Source organism: Mchenga conophoros, linkage group LG23 (genome assembly GCF_057382185.1).
Source record: "Mchenga conophoros isolate Kocher_MC1m ecotype Shallow Benthic linkage group LG23, M_conophoros_male_GT1.1, whole genome shotgun sequence".
NCBI classification, from domain to species: Eukaryota; Metazoa; Chordata; class Actinopteri; order Cichliformes; family Cichlidae; genus Mchenga; species Mchenga conophoros.
Genome location: NC_140547.1, coordinates 33,204,154 through 33,226,160, shown reverse-complemented (window position 1 = coordinate 33,226,160; position 22,007 = coordinate 33,204,154). Strand labels below are relative to the sequence as shown.

Genomic DNA, 22,007 nt, shown 5'->3' with positions numbered 1-22,007 from the left:
CAAAGAAATCCTCCTTGTCAGTGTCAGAGTCGAACACCCTCAGAAGGGCCGTGGCGGTGTCCTCCTCTCCATCATGCAGCAGTCCAGCCCTTCGAAATCCGTTGGTAATCATGGATGTTTTCACACTTTTCCACGCTGTCAGAATCCACTGGTGGAGTTGAGCATAACTTGCTTTTCGCAAGTTTATCGCCGCTCATCATCCACGCCTCCCGCTGAACGCGTAGCGCTACTTTGAAGTTTGTTTTTCGCGCTACTTCGTACGGCACTACGTTGCCTGGCGGATGGACATGTGACCAGCATACCACTCTTGAACCCCGATACTGTGTGTCTGATCACATGCCCTTCCGCCAGGCAACGTAGTGCCGTACAACAGCGGAACAAACAAAACAATCCTCTTACGATATCACAAAAATCACGGACAATCCATAGAAAAGCCGCACCTGACTAAAAGCCGCAGGGTTCAAAGCTTGTGCAAAAAGTAGCGGCTTATAGCCCGACAATTACGGTGTATATATATATGTATGTACATAAGCTCAGGCATGACTTTTTTTCATTAAGTTAACAACTTGTTTTTCCTCAGAACTAATGAGGTGTGAAATTTGCAGAGGTGGGACCAAGTCATTGTTTTGCAAGTCTCAAGTAAGTCTCAAGTAATGTCAGGCAAGTCAGAGTCGAGTCTCAAGTCACTGGTGTAAAAGTCCGAGTCAAGTCACAAGTCTGAAACTTTGAATTTCAAGTCCTTTCGAGTCTTTAAAAAAACGAAAAAATAATGTTGCAGTTATATGCTAAATGTAAATATTAGACCATGTAATTTTTAAATCTGTGTTTTTCTCAACGCATGACAAAATAGTGAACTTAGAAAATATACACAAATTGTGAAATTGCACCTCTTTAAAATGCAGCTCAATTAAACTTAGCTCCAAGAATAATTTTCACCGACAGTTCTGAGATAAGCTGCATGTTATTCTTGGATGCGGTTGTAGGACCAGCTTTAAAATCGCATGACAAAAATATCATACACATTAAAAAAAAAACTGCATCACCAACGTAGCCTGGACAACATTTGCTAGTTAGATGAAGTCAGCTATCTCATCCTAGTGTAGCAAGTACATAAGCTAAAATAATTTAAGTTGGTTATGAATAGTTGGGCTAATTCAGAAGATATCAGATTCGGCTCTAGGAGGTGAGTAAAGTACAATAAACGTACAACCACAGATATTGTGATTACAAATGTTATTTATAGTGAAAACAAAGTGCAACTACCAAACACCAATATTTACAAAATCTGCAGACAAGGAAAAAATAAAACAATTCAAGCTTGTAAAATATCCGCTGCACGGCAGTGCAGGAACCTCGTCCAACCTCTGGCAACAATGTCCATAAAGTTTATTTCATGAGTGATATAAATCCAACGCGTATGACAGTCTAGACAGGTTGAAATTTGAAGTAGGATGATCAGCACTAAGATTCCAAAGCTGAAATCTCAGAAGTGAGATTTAGGGGACTAAACCAAGAGGGGAGAGTGTAGGCCGCAGCAGCCTCCTACCAGACCGCAGGAAGTTGTAGCTGGGGTTCTGGCTCGTTGGGCCTAGCTCGCCATCCAAAGTAGTGGTGTCGCTGTGGTCTCTCCAGGGCACCACTAGCCTGCACTATAATCACAAAACCACTATTAGCAAAATTCATCTAAACTTCCCAAGCTAGCTTTAGTTCCAGTGTACACATAAAATCCATGAGAAAATACAACAAATACATATCCAACCATTGTAATGAATTAAAACAAATGACAATCTCAAATAACAAAACTACAGCCACATAAAGTGAGAGCAGTAGTAATGCAGTAAGCCTCAGCCATCCCATCAGCTAATAGCACTGGCATACTGATACAGGTTACACAAACAAACATTCAGACTCACTCACCATTCACTACGTGCGATGTCACATACGAGCCCCACGCATCTACCCACGGCGGTATCAAAATACTGTTGAACGCAATCCACAATTAATTCAAAAACAAGCCAAGATAGTAAACAGCGAAAAGCGCTCGCCCCACGTACCTGTTGCTTCCATCCGCTAACGCCTCTCCCCCGCGTCGTTTCGAGGCGACAACCCGGAAGGCATATATCGGTGCCTCGCGAATGTGATTGGTCACAACAGGCATGTGCAGACACGCGCCATGACGCGTCGCGATGCCTTCACGGGCACGCTCCCAATTGGAATTTAAAATTTCGGCTTAGTTATAGATGCAGCTCTTTTTATGTGGGTTACATCCTCCCCGCCTTAACCCATGCACGTCCCGTCGCATGTTAAACGCTAGACAACGTGAACAGACGAAGGACGGCTAGCATTATGGCCCAATGCATCGGAAAGACTATGCAACATCGTTTGAACAACGGAAATCAGAGGATTGCCACGAGTGAAATAGTGAAGTCGGTCAGGTGGTGCTCTTTGTCGTTGTGAACGTCTTAGCCCGTCACCTATGTCAGTGTCCTGCTCAATAACACTAGACTCTGCAGGAGAATCTTCAACAGCAACGACAGGAATGTCGACAAGTATGTCTCCATTTCCAAGTAAATTTTCAGGTAAGCCATTTCTGTTGTCAGGGTGACTTTCACCAAGTTCAAGTAGGATGTCTTCCACATCAGAGTCAGATTGCTCACCACCAGACTCCACTGCTGGAGGAAGAACACTGGACACAGAGGCTGGTTCTCCTTGCACTTCCACTTCAACTGAAGGATCCAAAATCAGTGGTCCTAGGCTCCCACTGTCAGATGAATCTGGAAATTGATTCTGTTTTTCCACAGTGAAGTGCAACGTTGGAGGATTAACATACAATGAAACCAAGCTTCCTGTGTCCTCATCCTCAACCAGAGGTTCTGTGAGGGAATTTAAATCCGGGTTCTGCTGCCGAGTTCTTGGTCTGTGCGGAAGCGATTGCTCTGGTGATTCCAAGTTAACCTCACTGCCCGTGAGGAGGCCGCATGGAAGGAGGAGGTCGCGGTGAAGGGTCCGCATAGGTCCATCGCTGTTCTCAGGTTTTACCTTGTAGACCGGGAGGTCCCCAGCCCGATGGACAACCACATAAACTTCTTCCTCCCATTTATCTGAAAGTTTATGCTTCCCTCGAAGGCGGACATTCCTCACAAGCACACGATCACCTGGTTCCAATGCTGATGGTATCACACGATTGTCAAAGCGTTTCTTATTTCGGTCGGCAGCCTTTGTAGCGTTACTGGAGGCAATACTGAAACTTTCCTCCAATCTCGATTTGAGTGACTTAATGTACTGTGAGTGACTCTTTTGCTGGGATTCCCGCAGTGGCAAATTGAACGCCAGGTCCACAGGTAGACGAGGTGTTCTACCGAACATGAGTTCGTAAGGAGTAAACCCTGTAACCTCGTTCCTGGTACAATTATAGGCGTGAACCAGCGGTTTCACATGCTCTTTCCACCTTGTTTTTTGTTTTGTCTCCAAGGTCCCCAACATTGCCAGCAACGTCCTGTTAAATCGCTCCACTGGATTTCCCCTCGGATGGTAAGGGGTTGTACGGCTCTTCTGAATGCCTGCAAACTCACACAATTCTTTTACTAGTCTTGACTCAAAATCTTGCCCTTGGTCGGTATGAATTCGCTCAGGAATGCCATAATAAATGATATAATTCTCCCATAAACACTTCGCCACAGTTCTTGCCTTTTGATTGGGTGTTGGAATGGCAACAGCGAATTTTGTGAAATGGTCAGTCAGGACTAAGATATCACGAGTGCCACTAGTGTCAGGCTCAAGAGCAAGAAAATCCATACACAAAAGCTCAAGGGGTCGAGATGTTTTTATGCTGACAAGTGGAGCAGCTTTTTCCGGCAGGGCTTTTCGGCGCACACAGCGGCCACAAGTCTTAATCTTCTGCTCAACATCCTTTGCCATTTTAGGCCAGTAGAATCTCGTACGGACAAGGTCAAGTGTACGTTCAATCCCCATATGGCCCATATCCTCATGGAGGCTTTTCAGGACTGATGGTCGCAACTCCTCTGGAAGGACAAGCTGGTATGAAAGGTCTCCATTGTCCCGTCTCCTCCTGTACAGGACTCCATCCACCAGCTCCAACCTGGACCATTCTCTGAGCAGGAACGGAAGTTCAGGGAGCTCAGCTCTAGCTGTTGGTGGAACCCTCTCCCCCGTCTCAAGCTGGTGAATAAGCTCTCGAATGCAGGGATCTGAGTGTTGTTTCTCTTTGATGTTAAGAGTAGGAACGACAGGCAGCCGATGACAGTCCTCGGAACAGTAACTGTCAGGGATGGTATCCATTTGAACTGACAAAGACTCGACAAGTGTGAAGCCAACCTCACCGCAGTCACCCGGCCGTGTGGCTCTGACCAAATGACTTTGGCAGATTGCTCTCACAGTCTCTTCTGGAAGGACATCAGAATCAGCTGTGTGTTGAGAAATGAACTGACGAATGAGTTCATGGTCATTAGAAACTTCATCACTGGAGCAGGAGTAAGGTCGCCGCGAAAGCGCATCAGCGTCACAATTCTGTTTGCCAGCTCTGTACAGAAGTTTAAAGGAGTACGTTGACAATGCAGCCAACCAACGGTGTCCAGTAGCGTCCAGTTTAGCTGTTGTCAAAACGTAGGTCAGTGGATTACTGTCCGTCACCACTGTAAAATCTGCCCCGTACAGGTAATCTTGGAATTTCTCGGTCACACTCCACTTAAGGGCGAGGAATTCCAGCTTGTGGGCTGCATAACGGCTCTCACTCTGCGACAATCCGCGGCTAGCATAAGCTATGACCCGGAGTTTCTCCTCTTGCTCTTGATACAACACTGCTCCAAGTCCGGTCACACTCGCATCGGTGTGCAGAATGTATGAACGAGACGGGTCTGCAAACCCAAGAACCGGAGCAGTTGTAAGCTTCTCAATCAAGGTTTCAAATGCAACTTGACATTTGGTATCCCACCTCTCCCCGAAGGGTTGGTTTGGCCTGTAGGTGGGTATCTTGTGAGCTTTCAGAGTCTTTGATCTTTGAACTGGAGAATATCCACGAGTCAGGTCATTGAGAGGTTTGGCAATGACGGAATAGTCTTTTATAAACCGGCGGTAATAACCAGCGAAACCCAGAAAAGATCTTAATTGTTTCAGAGTCTGGGGAACCGGCCATGTCTTGATGGTCTCTATCTTCTCAGGATCTGTTTGAACTCCTTCCTCAGAGACAATATGACCCAAGTACTTTACAGACTTTTGGAAGAATCGACATTTCTCCGGTGCCAGTTTCAGCCCATATTCCTTCAACCGGTTCAGGACTCTCAGCAGCCTTCGTTCGTGTTCCTCAAGAGTGTCCGAATAGATGATTAAGTCATCCAGGAAAACGAGCACTTCCTTTAGGTGAAGGTCCCCCATGCATCGCTCCATCAAGCGCTGAAAGGTGCTTGGGGCGTTGGTAACACCTTGAGGCATTTGGTTAAACTCCCAGAACCCAAGAGGAGTCACAAAAGCAGTCTTTGCCTTGTCTTCCTCCTCCATCTGGATCTGGTAGTAACCGGACTTCAGGTCGAGCACTGAAAACCACTTAGAACCAGTGAGTGCTGAAAAGGATTCCTCCAAATTAGGTAAGGGGTATGCATCCTTGATGGTTTGAAGGTTTAGTTTCCGGTAGTCTATGCACAGCCGGACCTCACCGTTCTTCTTCCTGACCACCACGATAGGCGAAGCAAAAGGAGACGATGATTCCCTTATAATGCCGGCTTCCAGGAGCTCACGCAGGTGACGGCGGACAGCTTCGAAATCTTGTGGATGGATTGGCCGGGCACGTTGCTTGAATGGTGTATTGTCATGGAGTGGAATATGATGTTTGACAGCTGATGTACATCCAAAATCCAAGTCATGATGTGAAAAGACCTCCGAGATGTCATTCAGCTTGCCTATGACTCGCGTCCTCCATTCAGGTGACAGTGGAGAATCACCAAAATCAAAATTCAGGCTGGTGGTAGTGTTCCTGACTGGAAGATGGGTCACGCGATGTTCAGACAAGATGCAGTGGTAGGTTTCCAAATCCGCAATGACACTGTGAGGTGGAATGAAGGCATCTTGCTCCGACTCATTTGTAATAACCACAGGAACCTTGTATGGAGAAAGAGCTGGGAAGTTGATGAGACAACTGCTGACACACAACCCCCCAGGTAAGGTGGAAGCAGGATGCTGTAGGAGAACACTCTGGCTAAACAACGGGGTGGAAACTTTGGCAGAGCCCTGGATGACAATAGTGCGGCCGGCCGGAACACGCACTGGAGCTTTGCTTAGTAGCCTCACATTCCCAATGCTGCCATTCTCCTTCTGCTTGTGTGACAGCTGTAGTGTTTTCAACACCGCTCTGTACCCATGAGTGCTAGGCTGATAGCTCGGATGCTGGTTAAGATGCTGTTCATACAGGGGTTCCAGGGTGTTCATCCCAATTAGCACAGTAGCGGGGACGTCAGGGTGTACGTCCGGAACAACTAGAGCCAATGTTGTTACTTCATATTCTTCACCAACAAAATCTCTGGGGAACTTGACGGAAACCTCAATGTATCCAAGATATGGAATGGTTTGACCCGCAGCACCTTCCACCTGGAGAAGATCATGGAGTGGTTGAATTTGTTGGTCATGAAGATGATTGTTGTAAAAGGATACAGGTATTGTAGTAACCTGTGATCCTGTATCAAGCAGGCATTTCTGTGGATGGCCTGCTAGGGTCACCTCTGTTGTGCATCTTGACCCAACTAACCCATGAGGTAACATTGTAGTTGCCTTCGGACAAGTGTGTAGGTCTACACAGTGAACAATTTCCTCCTTGTTCCTTTCCTCCTTTGCGGGACAATGTGGGTCCTGCACAGTTCCTGTACGTCCCATTACAGAAACTGTATCTAGTTTAAATGTCCAGTTGATGAATTCCGCTTCTGCCATTTTGGTTTCTTTTCACTGAACTGTTTGCGTTTTGCATTGACCAATGTGGGATTGGGTCTGTTCTCACACTGTGGTCTAATGTGTCCATCTTCCCCACACCTGAAACAGAAACCAGGCTTGGGGTTAGATGATATATTCCCCTGTGTATCCGTTCTTTGCTTCGGGTGCTGCTTTGGAACAAGAGTACAGGACTGGTGAGACTGGGAGGCAGTTAAGGCGGCAAGTTGCTTTTGTATCTCCGCCATCTGCTGGGTGAGAGTGGACAACGCAGCACAGACCCCCTTTTCTTCTTCTACTGCGAACTGAGCTTGAGCTGCAACTCTGTGTCTTGGTGTTCCCAAATGTTGCTTCATCCTCAGAGTTTTGCTAGCTTCTCTGTCTTCTTCAGTTCTTAATAGGAGTAACAGTTCTGCAAAAGAAGGTGGGTTGGATTTTCTCTGCTTCAGCTGAAGCTCAGAGATAAGATTGCTATCCCAACATCCCCTACAGAATTGGCTGAGCAGGTGCCTGTTCACTTCACTCTGCTTGACTCCTCCCCGCTTGACAGCTAAACTCAGGGCCACCTGAAGTCGCTGTAGGTAGCCGGATGGCTTCTCACCCGAGTTCTGCAGCGTGTCCATGAACTTCGCATAAAGTTCTTCCCCGTCCTGTACAATTCCATAAGCAGAATCAAGATGTTGAATATAAGTCTCTGCTGGTAGGTCGGGGTTAAGGTGCTTGATTATGTCCGCTGCAGGTGGTAAAAGACTATCAAGGATGTGTCTGGATCTTCGCAGTTCTGAAATGGCTGGATCCTTTAAGATGAGATCCACTCCAGAGCGCCATGTATCATAGTCCACCTCATGCTGTGGGTGTGGTAGTCTCCCAGAAAACATGCGCAGCTTATGGGATGAGCGTATGTTTACATCTTCGCTCTTTACTATATGCTCCACAACATACCTCTGTACTTCAGGTGGATTCAACTCAGCCGCAGACATACTGATAGAATGTCCTTCTGTTGTTGTAGGATGTAGGGCAGCTGAAGAAGTGACAGGGCTAGCCATGTTGTGGGTTTGTCGATCCGGAGTGGCAGCCATTTTGTGTTCAGATGCGGCAGTGCATTCCTGCTTGAGCCCTTCTGGTTTTCCTGGGCGCAGTTCTGAAACAGCTCCATTTATTTGGGTCATTAGTTCTTGGAGAACTTCAGCAAAATCCTGACCAGACAGTTTTGCTACTTGTTTTAAGTCAGCTAAATAAGTCTTAGTCTTTGTGCACCCGACAGTAGCCGCATAGATTTTAGACAAGCTTTTTATATGATATTCATTATTTAAGGGCTTAAATGTATACGGCAGAATCGGACCCAATAAATCAAAAGCAGACCCCGTTTTAAACTCAACAACGAGCATATTATTAAACTCAGAGCCGGGTGAGTTTATTGGCACGGAGCGTTCAATAGCACCATACTGGAGAAGAAAATCTTCAACCTCCTCAACCACATATGCGGGGACGCCACTGACCAACACCGCGTTTGGTATTTTAACACCTAATGACTCCAACAAGTCCATGTTCATAGTAATATGGTGAGATAGTGAGACTGAATGTACACAACAATATTATACTTGACACAACCTCCTGGCTGGCTCGCCACTAATTTGTCTTATGTAGCAAGTACATAAGCTAAAATAATTTAAGTTGGTTATGAATAGTTGGGCTAATTCAGAAGATATCAGATTCGGCTCTAGGAGGTGAGTAAAGTACAATAAACGTACAACCACAGATATTGTGATTACAAATGTTATTTATAGTGAAAACAAAGTGCAACTACCAAACACCAATATTTACAAAATCTGCAGACAAGGAAAAAATAAAACAATTCAAGCTTGTAAAATATCCGCTGCACGGCAGTGCAGGAACCTCGTCCAACCTCTGGCAACAATGTCCATAAAGTTTATTTCATGAGTGATATAAATCCAACGCGTATGACAGTCTAGACAGGTTGAAATTTGAAGTAGGATGATCAGCACTAAGATTCCAAAGCTGAAATCTCAGAAGTGAGATTTAGGGGACTAAACCAAGAGGGGAGAGTGTAGGCCGCAGCAGCCTCCTACCAGACCGCAGGAAGTTGTAGCTGGGGTTCTGGCTCGTTGGGCCTAGCTCGCCATCCAAAGTAGTGGTGTCGCTGTGGTCTCTCCAGGGCACCACTAGCCTGCACTATAATCACAAAACCACTATTAGCAAAATTCATCTAAACTTCCCAAGCTAGCTTTAGTTCCAGTGTACACATAAAATCCATGAGAAAATACAACAAATACATATCCAACCATTGTAATGAATTAAAACAAATGACAATCTCAAATAACAAAACTACAGCCACATAAAGTGAGAGCAGTAGTAATGCAGTAAGCCTCAGCCATCCCATCAGCTAATAGCACTGGCATACTGATACAGGTTACACAAACAAACATTCAGACTCACTCACCATTCACTACGTGCGATGTCACATACGAGCCCCACGCATCTACCCACGGCGGTATCAAAATACTGTTGAACGCAATCCACAATTAATTCAAAAACAAGCCAAGATAGTAAACAGCGAAAAGCGCTCGCCCCACGTACCTGTTGCTTCCATCCGCTAACGCCTCTCCCCCGCGTCGTTTCGAGGGAGAAGGGTCTGGCTGCAGCCACTGTGGAGCTCCACAGTAACCGGATACACGTGACCTCCACACTAACCGGAAACACGTGACCTACACAGTAGCCGGAAACACGTGACCTCCACAGTAGCCGTAAACACGCATGGAAACCGTGGAAGTTTTGCAAGTTGATCGCAAAGGTTGGTTAAGTCTTTCTTAAATAAGTTTGCCGTTAGTGATTTCATAATTCTAGGAATCGTCTAGTTTTCTTACAATGATCATGTTGCCACTTTTTTTGCGTTACAACAACATTCCTCCTTATTTTAATGTTTTTTCATCGTGCTCCATGGCAGAGAAACGCACAGATATGCTTTTTCCTGGGCCTGGTTTCAGTAAGAGAGCTGGATTAACTTCTTCTGTGGGCGAGAAGAAGCAAAAACCACATTTTGCATTAGAGTATGATTTATTGTTGGCGTCAGAGATGCGAAATAATGAATACTTCAATACTGTACTTAAGTAGAATTTTCTGGTATCTTTACTTTACTGCTGTACTTTTTTGTGCCTACTGTATACTTCTTTATACTTCTACTTCTCACATTTTAGCACGCGTATCTGTACTTTGTAATGCGTACATTTGTAAATCAGCCCCCTGCACGCGTGCTTTGGACGCAAGATTACTTCAAAATTTTGTACATAAATTATATTTTAGACCCTGTACTTCTTACTTCGACTTAACTAAAAAGTTGAGTCAGTGCTTTTTAAACAGAGGTATCTAAACTGTAGTAAGGAACGTGTGTACTTGTGACACCTTTGGTTAGCGTCAACACTGTAAATTTCGTTACAAACAGATTTATATATTTATCAATACTTCTATTTGTCATTCTTTTCTGTACAGCTTTTTTATTGGCCAGATTTTAGTTAGCCCCTGTTCAATTGACTGTTACATGTCAATAGAAACATGTCTCACAAGTTAAAGTGTCTTGTAATATATTTGTGGGGTTTTTTTCAAGGATTTTCTTCCCAAATCTATTACATGCCAACTGTAAATTGTTATTTCTGCTAAAACCTTAACTTAAATGTGTATATGGTGTTTATCTGTTTCTCTCTCTGTTTTAGATGCACTTATCAATCTGGAATTCGGGCTTGAAGCCGGAATTGCAGGAATGCAACACGTGTTGCAGAGGACTTTTTCACTGCCCTCTGTGCCCCACTTTCAGCCCTGCTGTCAGGGCAAAGATTGAGGAGCATCTCAGTGTGCATATAAAAAATGCTTTGCCTTTCAAAGGTATGTTTGTATTAAATATACTTTATAGTTATAAATATGCACTTTTTTAAGCACTTCTGCAGTATCTTTGTTGACTTAAAAGTTGCTGTTGATATTGTACAGTTCAGTGCATTCATCTGCAACAAAAATAGTGTTTTTATAAAATATATTTTTATTTACTTTTCACCACTTTTCTTGACATAACATTTGTGATCCATACCATTTAACTTTCATTATTGAGGTTGGCTTGGATGTTTTTGTTAACATGTACAATCTGATTGTTAGACAAATTGATTGCATTCTATACAACTACATTTAAATTACATCTGTTTGTTTGTTTGTTTTTTTCTCTTACAGATAAAATGATATGCCGGTGCAGGCTGCCTTGTAGGACAACAGGACACTTTCACTGCCCTGTCTGTAATCTTACAATCATACGGCGTGGGGATATGGCAAGGCATTTATTGTCTTGTCAGCATTCTTCAATACCAAGTCAGCCACCACTATCAGGACTGCTCCCCGCTGAACTCTCCGAGGAGCCCCGTATTCCTCCGGCAGTACTCTTCGAGGAGCCCCGTCTCCCCCCCAAGGTTTTGTCTTTGGGATCGGAACCATTTTCTGACTCTTTGTTAGAACATTCATATGCTCTACCCTCTGCGTTCAATAAAACTGCAGCTGATGGAAAGTCCATGAATTTGACATGCCCTCACTGTGGCCTTACTCTTCGTACCAAAAACTACAAGGCTCACATGATGAGGAAGCACTCCAACCAATCAATAGATGTTTGCCTGGCCAGTCATCTGCAGTGTGTTTGTGTAGATGAAACTACAGGGTTATTTGCTGTGCAGAGAACTGGCCATGGGTTTTCTGTGCCAGTTCACGTTCAGAGGAAAACATGGGGGGTGTCTCACAATATCAGATGTGAGCTGGAGGAATGTCAGCAATACCAGTTGCTGGCCCAGCGGAGCGGACTAGGCTTCAGTTTATGTGAGCACCTTCGCTCACTAGATTACTGCCGAGAAACTGTAAAGGAGGTTTTTCTTCAAGAGCACATCGTGATGGAAATGGTGGACCTTAAATTTTTTGGAGAGGCCAAAGCTGCTACATGCATAAAGAGACAGAAAGCTGCCCAGATGGCACATGCTCCACTTTGTGTGAGGGTGGATTTTGGTGGATCCTCAACACAGATCTGTTTGTCTGTATTTGAGCCGGAAATACACAGTTTCTGCCGTCTTGGCAGAATATTTGTGACTTACAATGCTCTGAGGAACACCTGGCATTGTGCTTGTGCAAAGCCTCGAATATCATGTCCTCATAAAAACATAGCTAAATGGCATCTCTTCCAGACACAGAGAGACATCTTCAAATCAACTGTACCACTATCATCAGGCACCCCATCACAGATGACTCAGGAGAGTTCTTCCTTTGAGGACAATGCTGCCGTCGAAAGGAGTATACGCTATATTTTTAAAGAGAAAAAAATACCTGGATCTCTTCCAGAAAATGTCATCTCACAGAAAATGGATCATCAGAAACAGCTCTTTCCATGTGAAACGTTGTGCCAGGTGTGCCCAGAGCACCCAAAACTTGATGAGGCTGTTCTAGTTACCAATAAAGCGAGGATTGTCAGCATGATGGGAGTGATTGAGAGTAAGTTTTAATGAATAAGATTAAACATCAGTGTGAAATAATTAGTTATAATTGTTCCTATACTAATGTTTTGACATTAATGTGATTTGTCTTTAACAGATGTTTCAACACACCATAGATCGTGTCCTCGGTGCCACATGGTCTACAGGTACCAGGAGTGGACAGATGGGCTTCACAACTTTGACAACCATGTTGTTTTGTCTCTTGAACTTTGCCTTTTTTTGAGAGAAAATCTGCAGGTGAGGATCACAAAAATAAAATATACTCATCTGAAGATTGCTTTAAAAATGTGTTTGTGTCATTATGATATTTTGGTGACCAAATTTAAATATCTGTGTAATCATAGTCTTCTTCACCCTTTTGTCATATTACAGAACCATGTATCTGCTTCAAGGGTCATTGACTCATTGGAGGGCTTAAGAAGAGTGAAGTTTCCTTCTCGGGATACCATTTTTCATGCTTATTGCCATTTTGAGGCTTTGACTGACGCAGAATACATGTACTCCTGCATAAACTGTGGGTTTCACCCCCCTGTGGTAGTTATGGACTTACACAGAAAAGGGGTGTTCAAGTTAGCAGGTAAGTTTAATGTACATTTGTGTATATATTTCATTGTGTACATTATGTGCATGTTTTCATGAGTCAATTTATTATAGTGAGTGACCTCAAAGCCCCGGAAGACTTCAATGGTGAACATGACATTGAAGGTTTTTGGAACTCTATTCACCTGGAAATGATAAGCCGTGGTTTTTTTCCAAGTGAGTGATGGCAAAAACTTTTTGAAAGTCATTCAGTGTTTTAAAGTAATTTAGATTGTAATTAAAAACATGCCATTTTCTGTAGGCGGTGTGAAGAATCCATTTTCCGTTCCACCAAGTTACACGCACTGGGCACCATGGATCGGGAGTGAAACTCGAACAAGTGACATTGTGCTTAACACAGAGTTTAAAAAAGTAGGAACAAGCTCTTCACATGAAGCAAAGCTTAGCAGTGTCACAGAAGACCGTCTGTTGGATGAACTTGCCAAACAAAAGGTAACATTGCTTTGAAGTTTTCAGAATATGACATAAAGTTCTGGGGTTGTTCCATTTACAGTTTTCCCTAATTGCTGTCAGGTTGGAGTGGTAAGAAAATTGTGTAAAGCATGCAACATCGACTCCAAAGGCTCCCGCTTTGATCTCATCACCAGACTGAGGGAGAAGATGAAGAGCAGGCAGACATATGATAAGGTCTTTCAAAGCATATGGGGTGCCTCTGGTAAGCATCACTTAGCGATTATTAGAAGTAGCATTAAAAAATGTAATTACAATTACAAACAACTTTTTAAATCTTTGCTTGCAGGAGGATGGTCTGTAATACTATGTCCACATGGCATTGTATACAGTGTTAAATTTAATCTTCGTGCTGAAAGTCCCCGGGATTTTGCTGACCTTCTCCTGTCCTGGAAGCACATGCCAAACGTCTGTGTTTACGATTTTGCGAGGGGTTTGGCAGCACACACCAATTTGCGGGTTCCTGATAAACTGCCATTTCATCCACATGAAGGTCGACTTGCTGAGCCCACTGAGGAAAATGTCAAGGCTGCACAGGATGGAAGCCTGAAAGTGAATCTTCCATGGCTACATGAAAGGATGGATAGTGTAAATGAAAATCCTCATCCTGTCACTGGATCATCTGACCATTATGTCCTGTATGACAGATTTCATGAGGGAAATACAAAAGATCCCAAGGACATATTACGCAGAATTCAACTTGTCCCGGAGCTGAAAGGCTGGCTGAACAGTCAAGTTGTTGAACAGTTCTTTGCAAACATGAGGAAAAGCAATTACTTTTTAAGTAATATGAGTCCATCCACACATGTGTTTCTGATGAGAAATATAAATCATCATTATAACACTGTCACCAACAAGAAACTTCTGGAGAGGCAGCTAAGACATGGTCGACTTGGAAAGATCAATATCTCATTGTCGGCACTGGGTCAAGCTGTCGTAGGTAAGTACATGCATTGTGTCATGACCAGAACGCTACCATTGTTTACATGTTATATTTGTTCCTATCTGTGTGTGTATATTCTTTTCTTTGTGTACCTAGCCCCACAGGTGTGCAATAAACCCAGAGAAATCACAGAAACGGTGTTGAACCCAGCACCTTCAACGTCTGGTGACACTGGTAAAATTTCTTATTTTGAATAGTGATTGACATATGTACGTGAAATAATAATCTTGCATTCATTATCTTGTTGTAGTTGATGGCTCATAAAAGAATTTGTTACATGCTGTTTAAAATGAATTTCCTTCTATAGATAGTGCTTATTTTTCTTGCATTTAATATGCATTCTATGTAGTGTTTTGTCTGAAACCTGTTAAAATCCCTATAGAACCTCAGAAAAGAGTTGACAACAAGAAAGCCAATCGAAGGTCAACAGATGCAACTTTTCCTGACCCGTGTGGACCACCGTGCGAAGCTCTGACAAAGCCTGAGAACATTTTGGCCAGCCGTTCATCATGGTGTTTTGTACCGCACCCTGGCCAACAACAGCTTGTATGTTAAAGTTTTCAGATGTCGCAAAGTGCAACTTTTAGTGCTTATCTGATTTTGTCATCCACAGTCTATGACACCTATCTGTTTTTTTTTTTTTAGCTCAACTATGTTCTGGACATCAGCAGACCCAAAGATGAGCTGATTGTTGAAACGTCTTCTGGATGCCTCACGCGGTCAGATTTTTGGACACTGGGTTTAAACAAAGAAATGGAATCGACTGTAAGTATTTTTTTTCTACGAATATGAAAAAATAAAGTGTACATTCATTGTTATCATGATTTTTTTCTGTTTCAGATTGGAAATGGCTGTTTTGAGCTTATCACTAAAATTGTTCAGTCAAAGGTACTGTATGTTGTATATGATGATTGTCAAGCTTTAATTTAAAGAGCTGTTGTTTTAAATGTTTTTTTGTTTTTTTTTTTACATTCTAGGGGATAAGCATTTACATCGAAAATCTGTATGTCACCCGGACTTGGCTTGCACCCTATGGCTGTGATCCATTGCGGTCCTTTCCTGTAAGTGTACCGTCCTTTAAAGAAACAAGCAAGTAATCCAAATGATTTTTTTTATAACTTTGGTGCGAGTTCATATACAGGATACTTAAAAATACAATTCTGTTTCAGACTGATGCTCAGAGGATGGACATCATAGTTCTCCCTCTCTGGACACCTGGTCATTTCCAGTTGTGTGTAAGTCTTGTTTTTTGACACGTACAAACTGTTAGAATTTTGCTATGTGTCTGAGATGTATTCAAGCTTTTATGACGCAGTTTCAAAAGTCTTTGACTGTGATCGCTTGCAATGACATTGTTTTCAGGTTTGAAGTCATGGCTAACTGTCTTTTAGGTACTGAAGCCACCTAAAAGAGAAATCCTCTTTCTTGACCCATTATACACCAAGGCAGGATTTGGTGGCCAACAATATGTTTCACTTTTGAGGTCACATTTTTATAAGCATTTTTGGTTTGTTCCGGAGTTTTCAGGAACCTGTTCAGTGTTCCAGGTTAAGTGCATCCCAGATCATGTTCTGCTGATCTTGAGTGTTCACACATACAGTACACTCACATGCTTTTTCTATAAACTATATCAGCAAGTTTCTGTGTGGAGTTTGCATGTTCTCCCCATGTTTGCGTGAGTTCCCTCCGGGTACTCCGGCTTCCTCCCACCGTCTAAAGACATGCAGCTTGTGGGGATAGGTTAATTGGATAATCCAAATTGCCACTAGGTGTGAATGTGGGAGTGAATGTGAGTGTGAATGGTTGTCTGTCCCTGTGTGTTAGCCCTGCGACAGACTGGCGACCTGTCCAGTCTGTCGCCCTATGACAGCTGGGATAGGCTCCAGCGCCCCCCGTGACCCTGAAAAGGATAAGCGGAAGCGAATGGATGGATGGATGGATGGATGGATATATCAGCATGATGCTTCAACATTTTATTCTCATCTTCAAATTATGATCAAGTCAGTGATACTGTCTGTAGATGAGTTTCAGACATAAATTGGGTCTTCCAGTGTTCTATTTTAACATAAAACACCATTAAAAATTATTTTATAAAATATGCCAACATTAACTTAAAGCTGTAAATGCTTTATTTTGACCAACTGTGAGCATGTGACTGTACTTTTTCATTTTGTTATGCTGTTTTTTTGAGGTCGTGTTCCTAAGGCCTGTAGTTACAGTTGGTGCTATTAGCAATAAACATTTCACACCCATCATGATCATCATCTGTTAACTTGTGAATGTAACTGTTTTTTTTTAAAAAAAAAGGAATCTTGCAGTGAAGATCATTCCCGGGCAGTGGTCAGAAAAAAAGAGCTGTGACTTGAAGGTATGTGCTAGTTTAAGTGTATGGTGAATAATATGAATTACACTAGTCTTCTTTTAAGGGATTTTATTAAAGAGCCTTTATTTTCAATGTAATACAGGGTTTTCCAAGCCAAGACTATGGAGTTGACTGTGGGATCTTCATGCTGATGGTAATTTGTCTCTTCTCTTCTTGAGATTCATACAGAAGCTAATTTAAGCTTCTAAAGAAAAATGACATTTTTATTTTTTCTTACAAATAGTCTGCTCTGTACGTGGCACTGGATGCTTCATTTGACTATACTATAGTAAGTATTCTATTTACTTTCACAGCAATGGAGTCTTGAATCTTTTGAAAGTTGTTAAATATGTTTCATATTAATATTTTACAGTCAGACATGCCCTACTTGCGTAAATGGTGGTGCTTGCTGTTGATGGAGAACTTTGATCTCAGGAGGTATTTATACTTTGACTTCTGTTCTATGTTGTGTCAAAGTTTACACACCTTAACAATATCAACATTTTCTGTTAAGCTCTGGCAAGCTATTTGCACACTGGAGAGAGGAAGCCAAAGCTGTGCTTGAAGGACAACACGTGCCCATTTTCAGAGTGAAAAAGCGCAAGTTACAGGAAGTCAGTCAGGTCAGTAATCACTTTAAACAGTAGTGTAATTACATGTTTAGTGACATTTGAATAACTGTTAAAAAACTGTTCTGCAGCAGAGAAATAACTATGTTTTTATCCCCATTTGCCTGACACAGGAGCCAGCAGTTGTTGCAGATCTGCGTCCTGCTGTGCAGTGGGTTGTCCAAAATAAGGCACTTTTCCGTGGACACGTAACAATGCCCAAATATGTGTCCTTAAATCAAGGAGACCAGCAGAGGGTCTTAAGAGACATGTCAGAGGAAGAAGACACTGGAGCAAGGGACTTGTTCCTCTTTGTTTTTCAGTTTGCAGAGGACATGGAGCTCTTTTTGAATGCATGTGCTGATGAGCAGGGGCTAAGGGTCAGTGCTATGTTTGACATGTGATGGACAAATGAAGGCACTGGCTGTGTTTGTTTGTTTGTTTGTTTAATATGTTGTTGTTGTTGTTGTTTTTGCGTAGTACAAAATTCCTATTAAACTTATTTCAAAATGTTGTTCACTTGATTCTGTGTCCATACTTATAATAAAGGATTACAGTGTAACAGCATTAAATGTAAAAGCATTTTTTTTAAACTTGTAATTTCAAAATAAAAAGCTTATTGTTGATATTAACAGTAAATAATTGTAAACAATAATATTTTCATACATTTTAAAAATTAACACTCTGGGCTCTATCCTGGCCATTTGTGGACACTTCACTTATTCTTTTTTTTGACTACTGCACTGCAGTGGAATGACACGGGTTTGATCTTAAGGATCTAATAGTTGTGTGTGTTGTGCATGACATTGCCACACAAATATCTATTTGCAAGATAGAGTAGAATAAATTATGACGCATGAAATATTACATAGGCTGCAGTGAATTTCTGTTGATACAGACTATTGAGCTTTGAGTTTCCCAGTCAAACTTAGCTTTGAAGCACCTGCTAACAACACTTTTACTCTTTTACATTTCATAACAAGACACCATAGCCAAAATATTAACAAAATATATATTATTAAAAAATTCAAAGCTGCAGCACATACAGCAACAAACATCGTTAGTAAATGTGTCCTGGAGTTTATGCAGGTGCAGAAAGTGCTGCTGCTGTAAGTCAGCCTAACAGCTTCCAGATCACTTATTTTTCTGGAAAGATGGTAGGAAGGGCATCACTGCTCATTTCTACAGAATCACAGATCTTGGAATGCAATCCCTTTGTACCATGAAACCACTTCGCAGTACTAGGAGTCCACTAAAACCTATAACGAGAGTGATCCTGGAAGAAATGGGGCACACACTAGTGACCTCAACAATTGCAAGACAGCCTTTTCCCCGATGCTCAGATGGGGAAAAAAAGGAAGTTTCATGAAAACATTAGGACTTTATCACCGTTTTATCTGAAAAGTTAATGGTAATATATAACCTAACTGGCTATAAAGAGTAAAAAATTTAGATACAATTTTGATTTTGATGAAAAGGACTGGTGCTATTTTAAAGAGTCAAGTCGGTAAAAGTAGATAAATGTTTTAAGAAATCTACATTTTATAGCATTTTGTGAACATACACAAAAAGTGGCCATTTTTGGCAACAAACAAGCTGAAAGAGTTTTATATTTTTGGTTCTCCTTGAACAAAAATAATAGTGAATAATAATCAATGTTGATATTAATCAATTAGATGTCCCAGACTCTACTATTAATAATACAGCAGCCCCTCGTTTATCGCTGGTGTTACGTTCTAAAAATAACCCGCGGTAGGTGAAATCCATAGCCAAATTTATTTTTTACAATTATTACAGATGTTAAGACTGTAAAACCACTCACTACATGCTTTATACACTTTTCTCAGACAGGCATGAACATTTTCACACTTTTCTCTTTTGTTTAAACACTGTTAGAGTTCAAACCTTCGTAGAAACACAAGTCCAGTATTATGGAATGAAAACAAAAGGTGCATTTGAGGGTGCAAAACGTTTCGTCGGCATTGTTGTGTTTGTTTGGGAGAAAACTTCCAAACATACAGTACAGCACTTCAGAGTTACACTGCTAGCGATCGAAGATTTATGTAAATTCGACAAGCTAAACGCATTCTGTACTGTACAGCAGGAGTCCCCAACCTTTTTGCACCACAGACCACTTTAATGTCAGACAATATTTTCAGGGAACGACCTTTAAGGTGTCGCGGAGAAATACAACAAAAGAATTAAAAAAAGAAACTGTGGTATTTTGTAAATATAATGATAAACGTGACTTGAGCTGTGCGCCAACAACAATGACAGAGACATCCTCCTCTCTGCTTCTTAGCGCTCTCTGGTCGCTATGGTAACGCGTAAATAGTTCTTTCAAAATAAGACACACAACTACAACCATACATTTCACACCGGAGGATCAACTCTCGCGGAACGGTACCAAAAGACTCACGGACCTGGACCGGTCCGTGGGCCTATTAGGGACCGCTCCTGTACAGGAGACACTGGACTAGATTGATTGACAATGGTCTACAGCAATCAGAACGCACAACGCGATGTACTGTAAAAAAAATAAATAAATCAGCGAAACAGCAAGTGTCACTTTTGGCCACGAACAATTTAGGGGATGGTGAATTTTTTTGAACAAACCCAGAGTGTTAAAACCCCCCACTTAAAACCATTTTTATTTCTCAGCAGCATCAATAGTGACAAAAACGCAATTTAGTTTTCGCTGTCAAAGTAGATTTAACCGAAGTTACGTGTTTACGGCTAGTGTGGAGGTCACGTGTTTCCGGTTAGTGTGGAGGTCACGTGTTTCCGGTTAGTGTGGAGGTCACGTGTTTCCGGTTACTGTGGAGCTCCACAGTGGCTGCAGCCAGGTGCTCTTGTTTCGAGGCGACAACCCGGAAGGCATATATCGGTGCCTCGCGAATGTGATTGGTCACAACAGGCATGTGCAGACACGCGCCATGACGCGTCGCGATGCCTTCACGGGCACGCTCCCAATTGGAATTTAAAATTTCGGCTTAGTTATAGATGCAGCTCTTTTTATGTGGGTTACATTAGCATATTTATATGCATATTTATAATCATACGGTTCTTGGAGTGAGTGCATACACTCATGAAGTTTAGTAACTTCAGGTCACTGCAACAAGCCCAGGTACAGTTTACCGACGGATGGGTGCAGGACCTTGAAATGCACCGTGTAGAACAAAAGACCATCGTACGTATCATAAGTTTACCAGTCTCACAAATCGTCGTCATAAATACACATTCGTTAACCGTTTATTAATAGGACCTTTGAGCTCAACGGTAATTAATTAGTAGTGGAAATAATTTCTGGTAGCATCACAGAAATGCAGCAGTGACAATAATATTGTATGCTGTAATCGTACTGGGCAATTAGTGATACAAAAAAACCCGTTTTATCCTGTGAATAAAAGTATGTTTTTGTCAATGTACCATAATAACAGAAGCGAAACACAATATTGTGTCAGGACAATTCACTATTTATGCACAATAAACAAAGGAGCATAGCGCGACCATTTCTGTTCAGCGCCAGACTTACTTGTAACCTATATCACCAATTATGTTATGAAAATGACGTATTAACTACTAAAAAACACTGACCTTTGTGAAAATGCTTGGAGCAGACTAACCTGTGAGCTGGAGGGTTCTGGGACGTTATATTTGATCTTTGAATGGCTGCAATCCAGGCCATCCGTCGCGTCTTTGTTACTTCGGAAACATGGCTCGAACAATTTCTCTTCAACGACGTAATCCGATAACAACCGATCTCTTTACCCGTCGGCTTCCCGTGGCTGTCATGCGACCGGCTATTGCAGTTAATAATACAACAGCTTCTTGACATTTTTGTGTTTCTTTTTATCGCTGTATAACTGATTTCAATTGAAAGTCTGTGTGCGCTAGTACCTCTTGCCACGAGTTCCCAGAATCCTTTGCGGTTCTACCCGTGAATGACGTCACATTTTCAATCTCCATATAATATGCGTGTTAAATTTTATATTTGGGGTAAAATATCAAGTCTTTTCAAGTAAACCGGTTCAAGTCCAATTCAAGTCCCAAGTCATTGGTGTAAAAGTCCAAGTCAAGTCACAAGTCTTAGAACATTTTTTCAAGTCAAGTCTAAAGTCATAAAATTAATGACTCGAGTCTGACTCGAGTCCAAGTCATGTGACTCGAGTCCACACCTCTGGAAATTTGCATATTAAAACAATATTGTTGATTATTCATCAGCAACTTGAAATTAAGTGGGTGATTACACATGATGGGAATGCTGGTTGACTAATACCAATATTACTCATGAGGAAGTGGTTTCAGGTTCGAGTTTTTCTCGAAATGCTACACAAAGTTAAAAAAAAGGGGGCGGGATCTAAACCACAAGTTTACTGAAACCTAAAAGCAAATGTTCCTAAACATCATTCTTCCACAAAAGACACACTGTAAAAATGCAGAGTGGTGTATAACACAGTTCAGAATAATCCTTATTTATATTATATAGGCCTTGATGCAGCACCTCACCCACTTTTAGCTCTTCTCCCTCCAAGGCCACCCCTGCTTTAATCCAGTTTCCTTTTGATTCACTTTTTCTTGTAAAG

The 22,007-nt window shown here is 42.1% G+C and overlaps 1 protein-coding gene across 4 annotated transcripts; it reads left to right on the top strand.

The window, feature by feature from the left end:
- The first annotated feature begins 9,655 nt into the window (after nucleotides 1-9,655).
- LOC146547677 (uncharacterized) lies at nucleotides 9,656-17,593 on the top strand. Of its 4 annotated transcripts, none has more exons than XM_085264226.1 (19): nucleotides 9,656-9,742; nucleotides 10,659-10,827; nucleotides 11,164-12,456; nucleotides 12,556-12,695; nucleotides 12,831-13,035; nucleotides 13,113-13,214; nucleotides 13,300-13,490; nucleotides 13,572-13,713; nucleotides 13,798-14,625; nucleotides 14,834-14,997; nucleotides 15,097-15,216; nucleotides 15,292-15,339; nucleotides 15,429-15,512; nucleotides 15,621-15,686; nucleotides 16,759-16,819; nucleotides 16,917-16,967; nucleotides 17,058-17,102; nucleotides 17,187-17,436; nucleotides 17,556-17,593. In XM_085264226.1, exons 2-15 carry the CDS (start codon nucleotides 10,659-10,661, stop codon nucleotides 16,810-16,812), a joined length of 3,606 nt encoding a protein of 1,201 aa, XP_085120352.1. In that variant the 5' UTR covers nucleotides 9,656-9,742; the 3' UTR covers nucleotides 16,813-16,819; nucleotides 16,917-16,967; nucleotides 17,058-17,102; nucleotides 17,187-17,436; nucleotides 17,556-17,593. The 4 variants fall into 4 exon arrangements, with proteins under 4 accessions (XP_085120352.1, XP_085120353.1, XP_085120350.1 ...); XM_085264227.1 differs by having other exon boundaries at nucleotides 13,572-14,448; nucleotides 14,548-14,625; XM_085264224.1 differs by having other exon boundaries at nucleotides 13,572-14,625.
- Nucleotides 17,594-22,007: the final 4,414 nt, after the last annotated feature.

Bases quoted from the DNA above. Each gene is read 5' to 3' on its own strand.
- LOC146547677 (XM_085264224.1), top strand. From the start codon at position 10,659: ATGCACTTATCAATCTGGAATTCGGGCTTGAAGCCGGAATTGCAGGAA. The intron at 12,696-12,830 runs GTGAGGATCACA...GTCATATTACAG, and splicing joins TTTTGAGAGAAAATCTGCAG to AACCATGTATCTGCTTCAAG. The intron at 13,036-13,112 runs GTAAGTTTAATG...AATTTATTATAG, and splicing joins AGGGGTGTTCAAGTTAGCAG to TGAGTGACCTCAAAGCCCCG.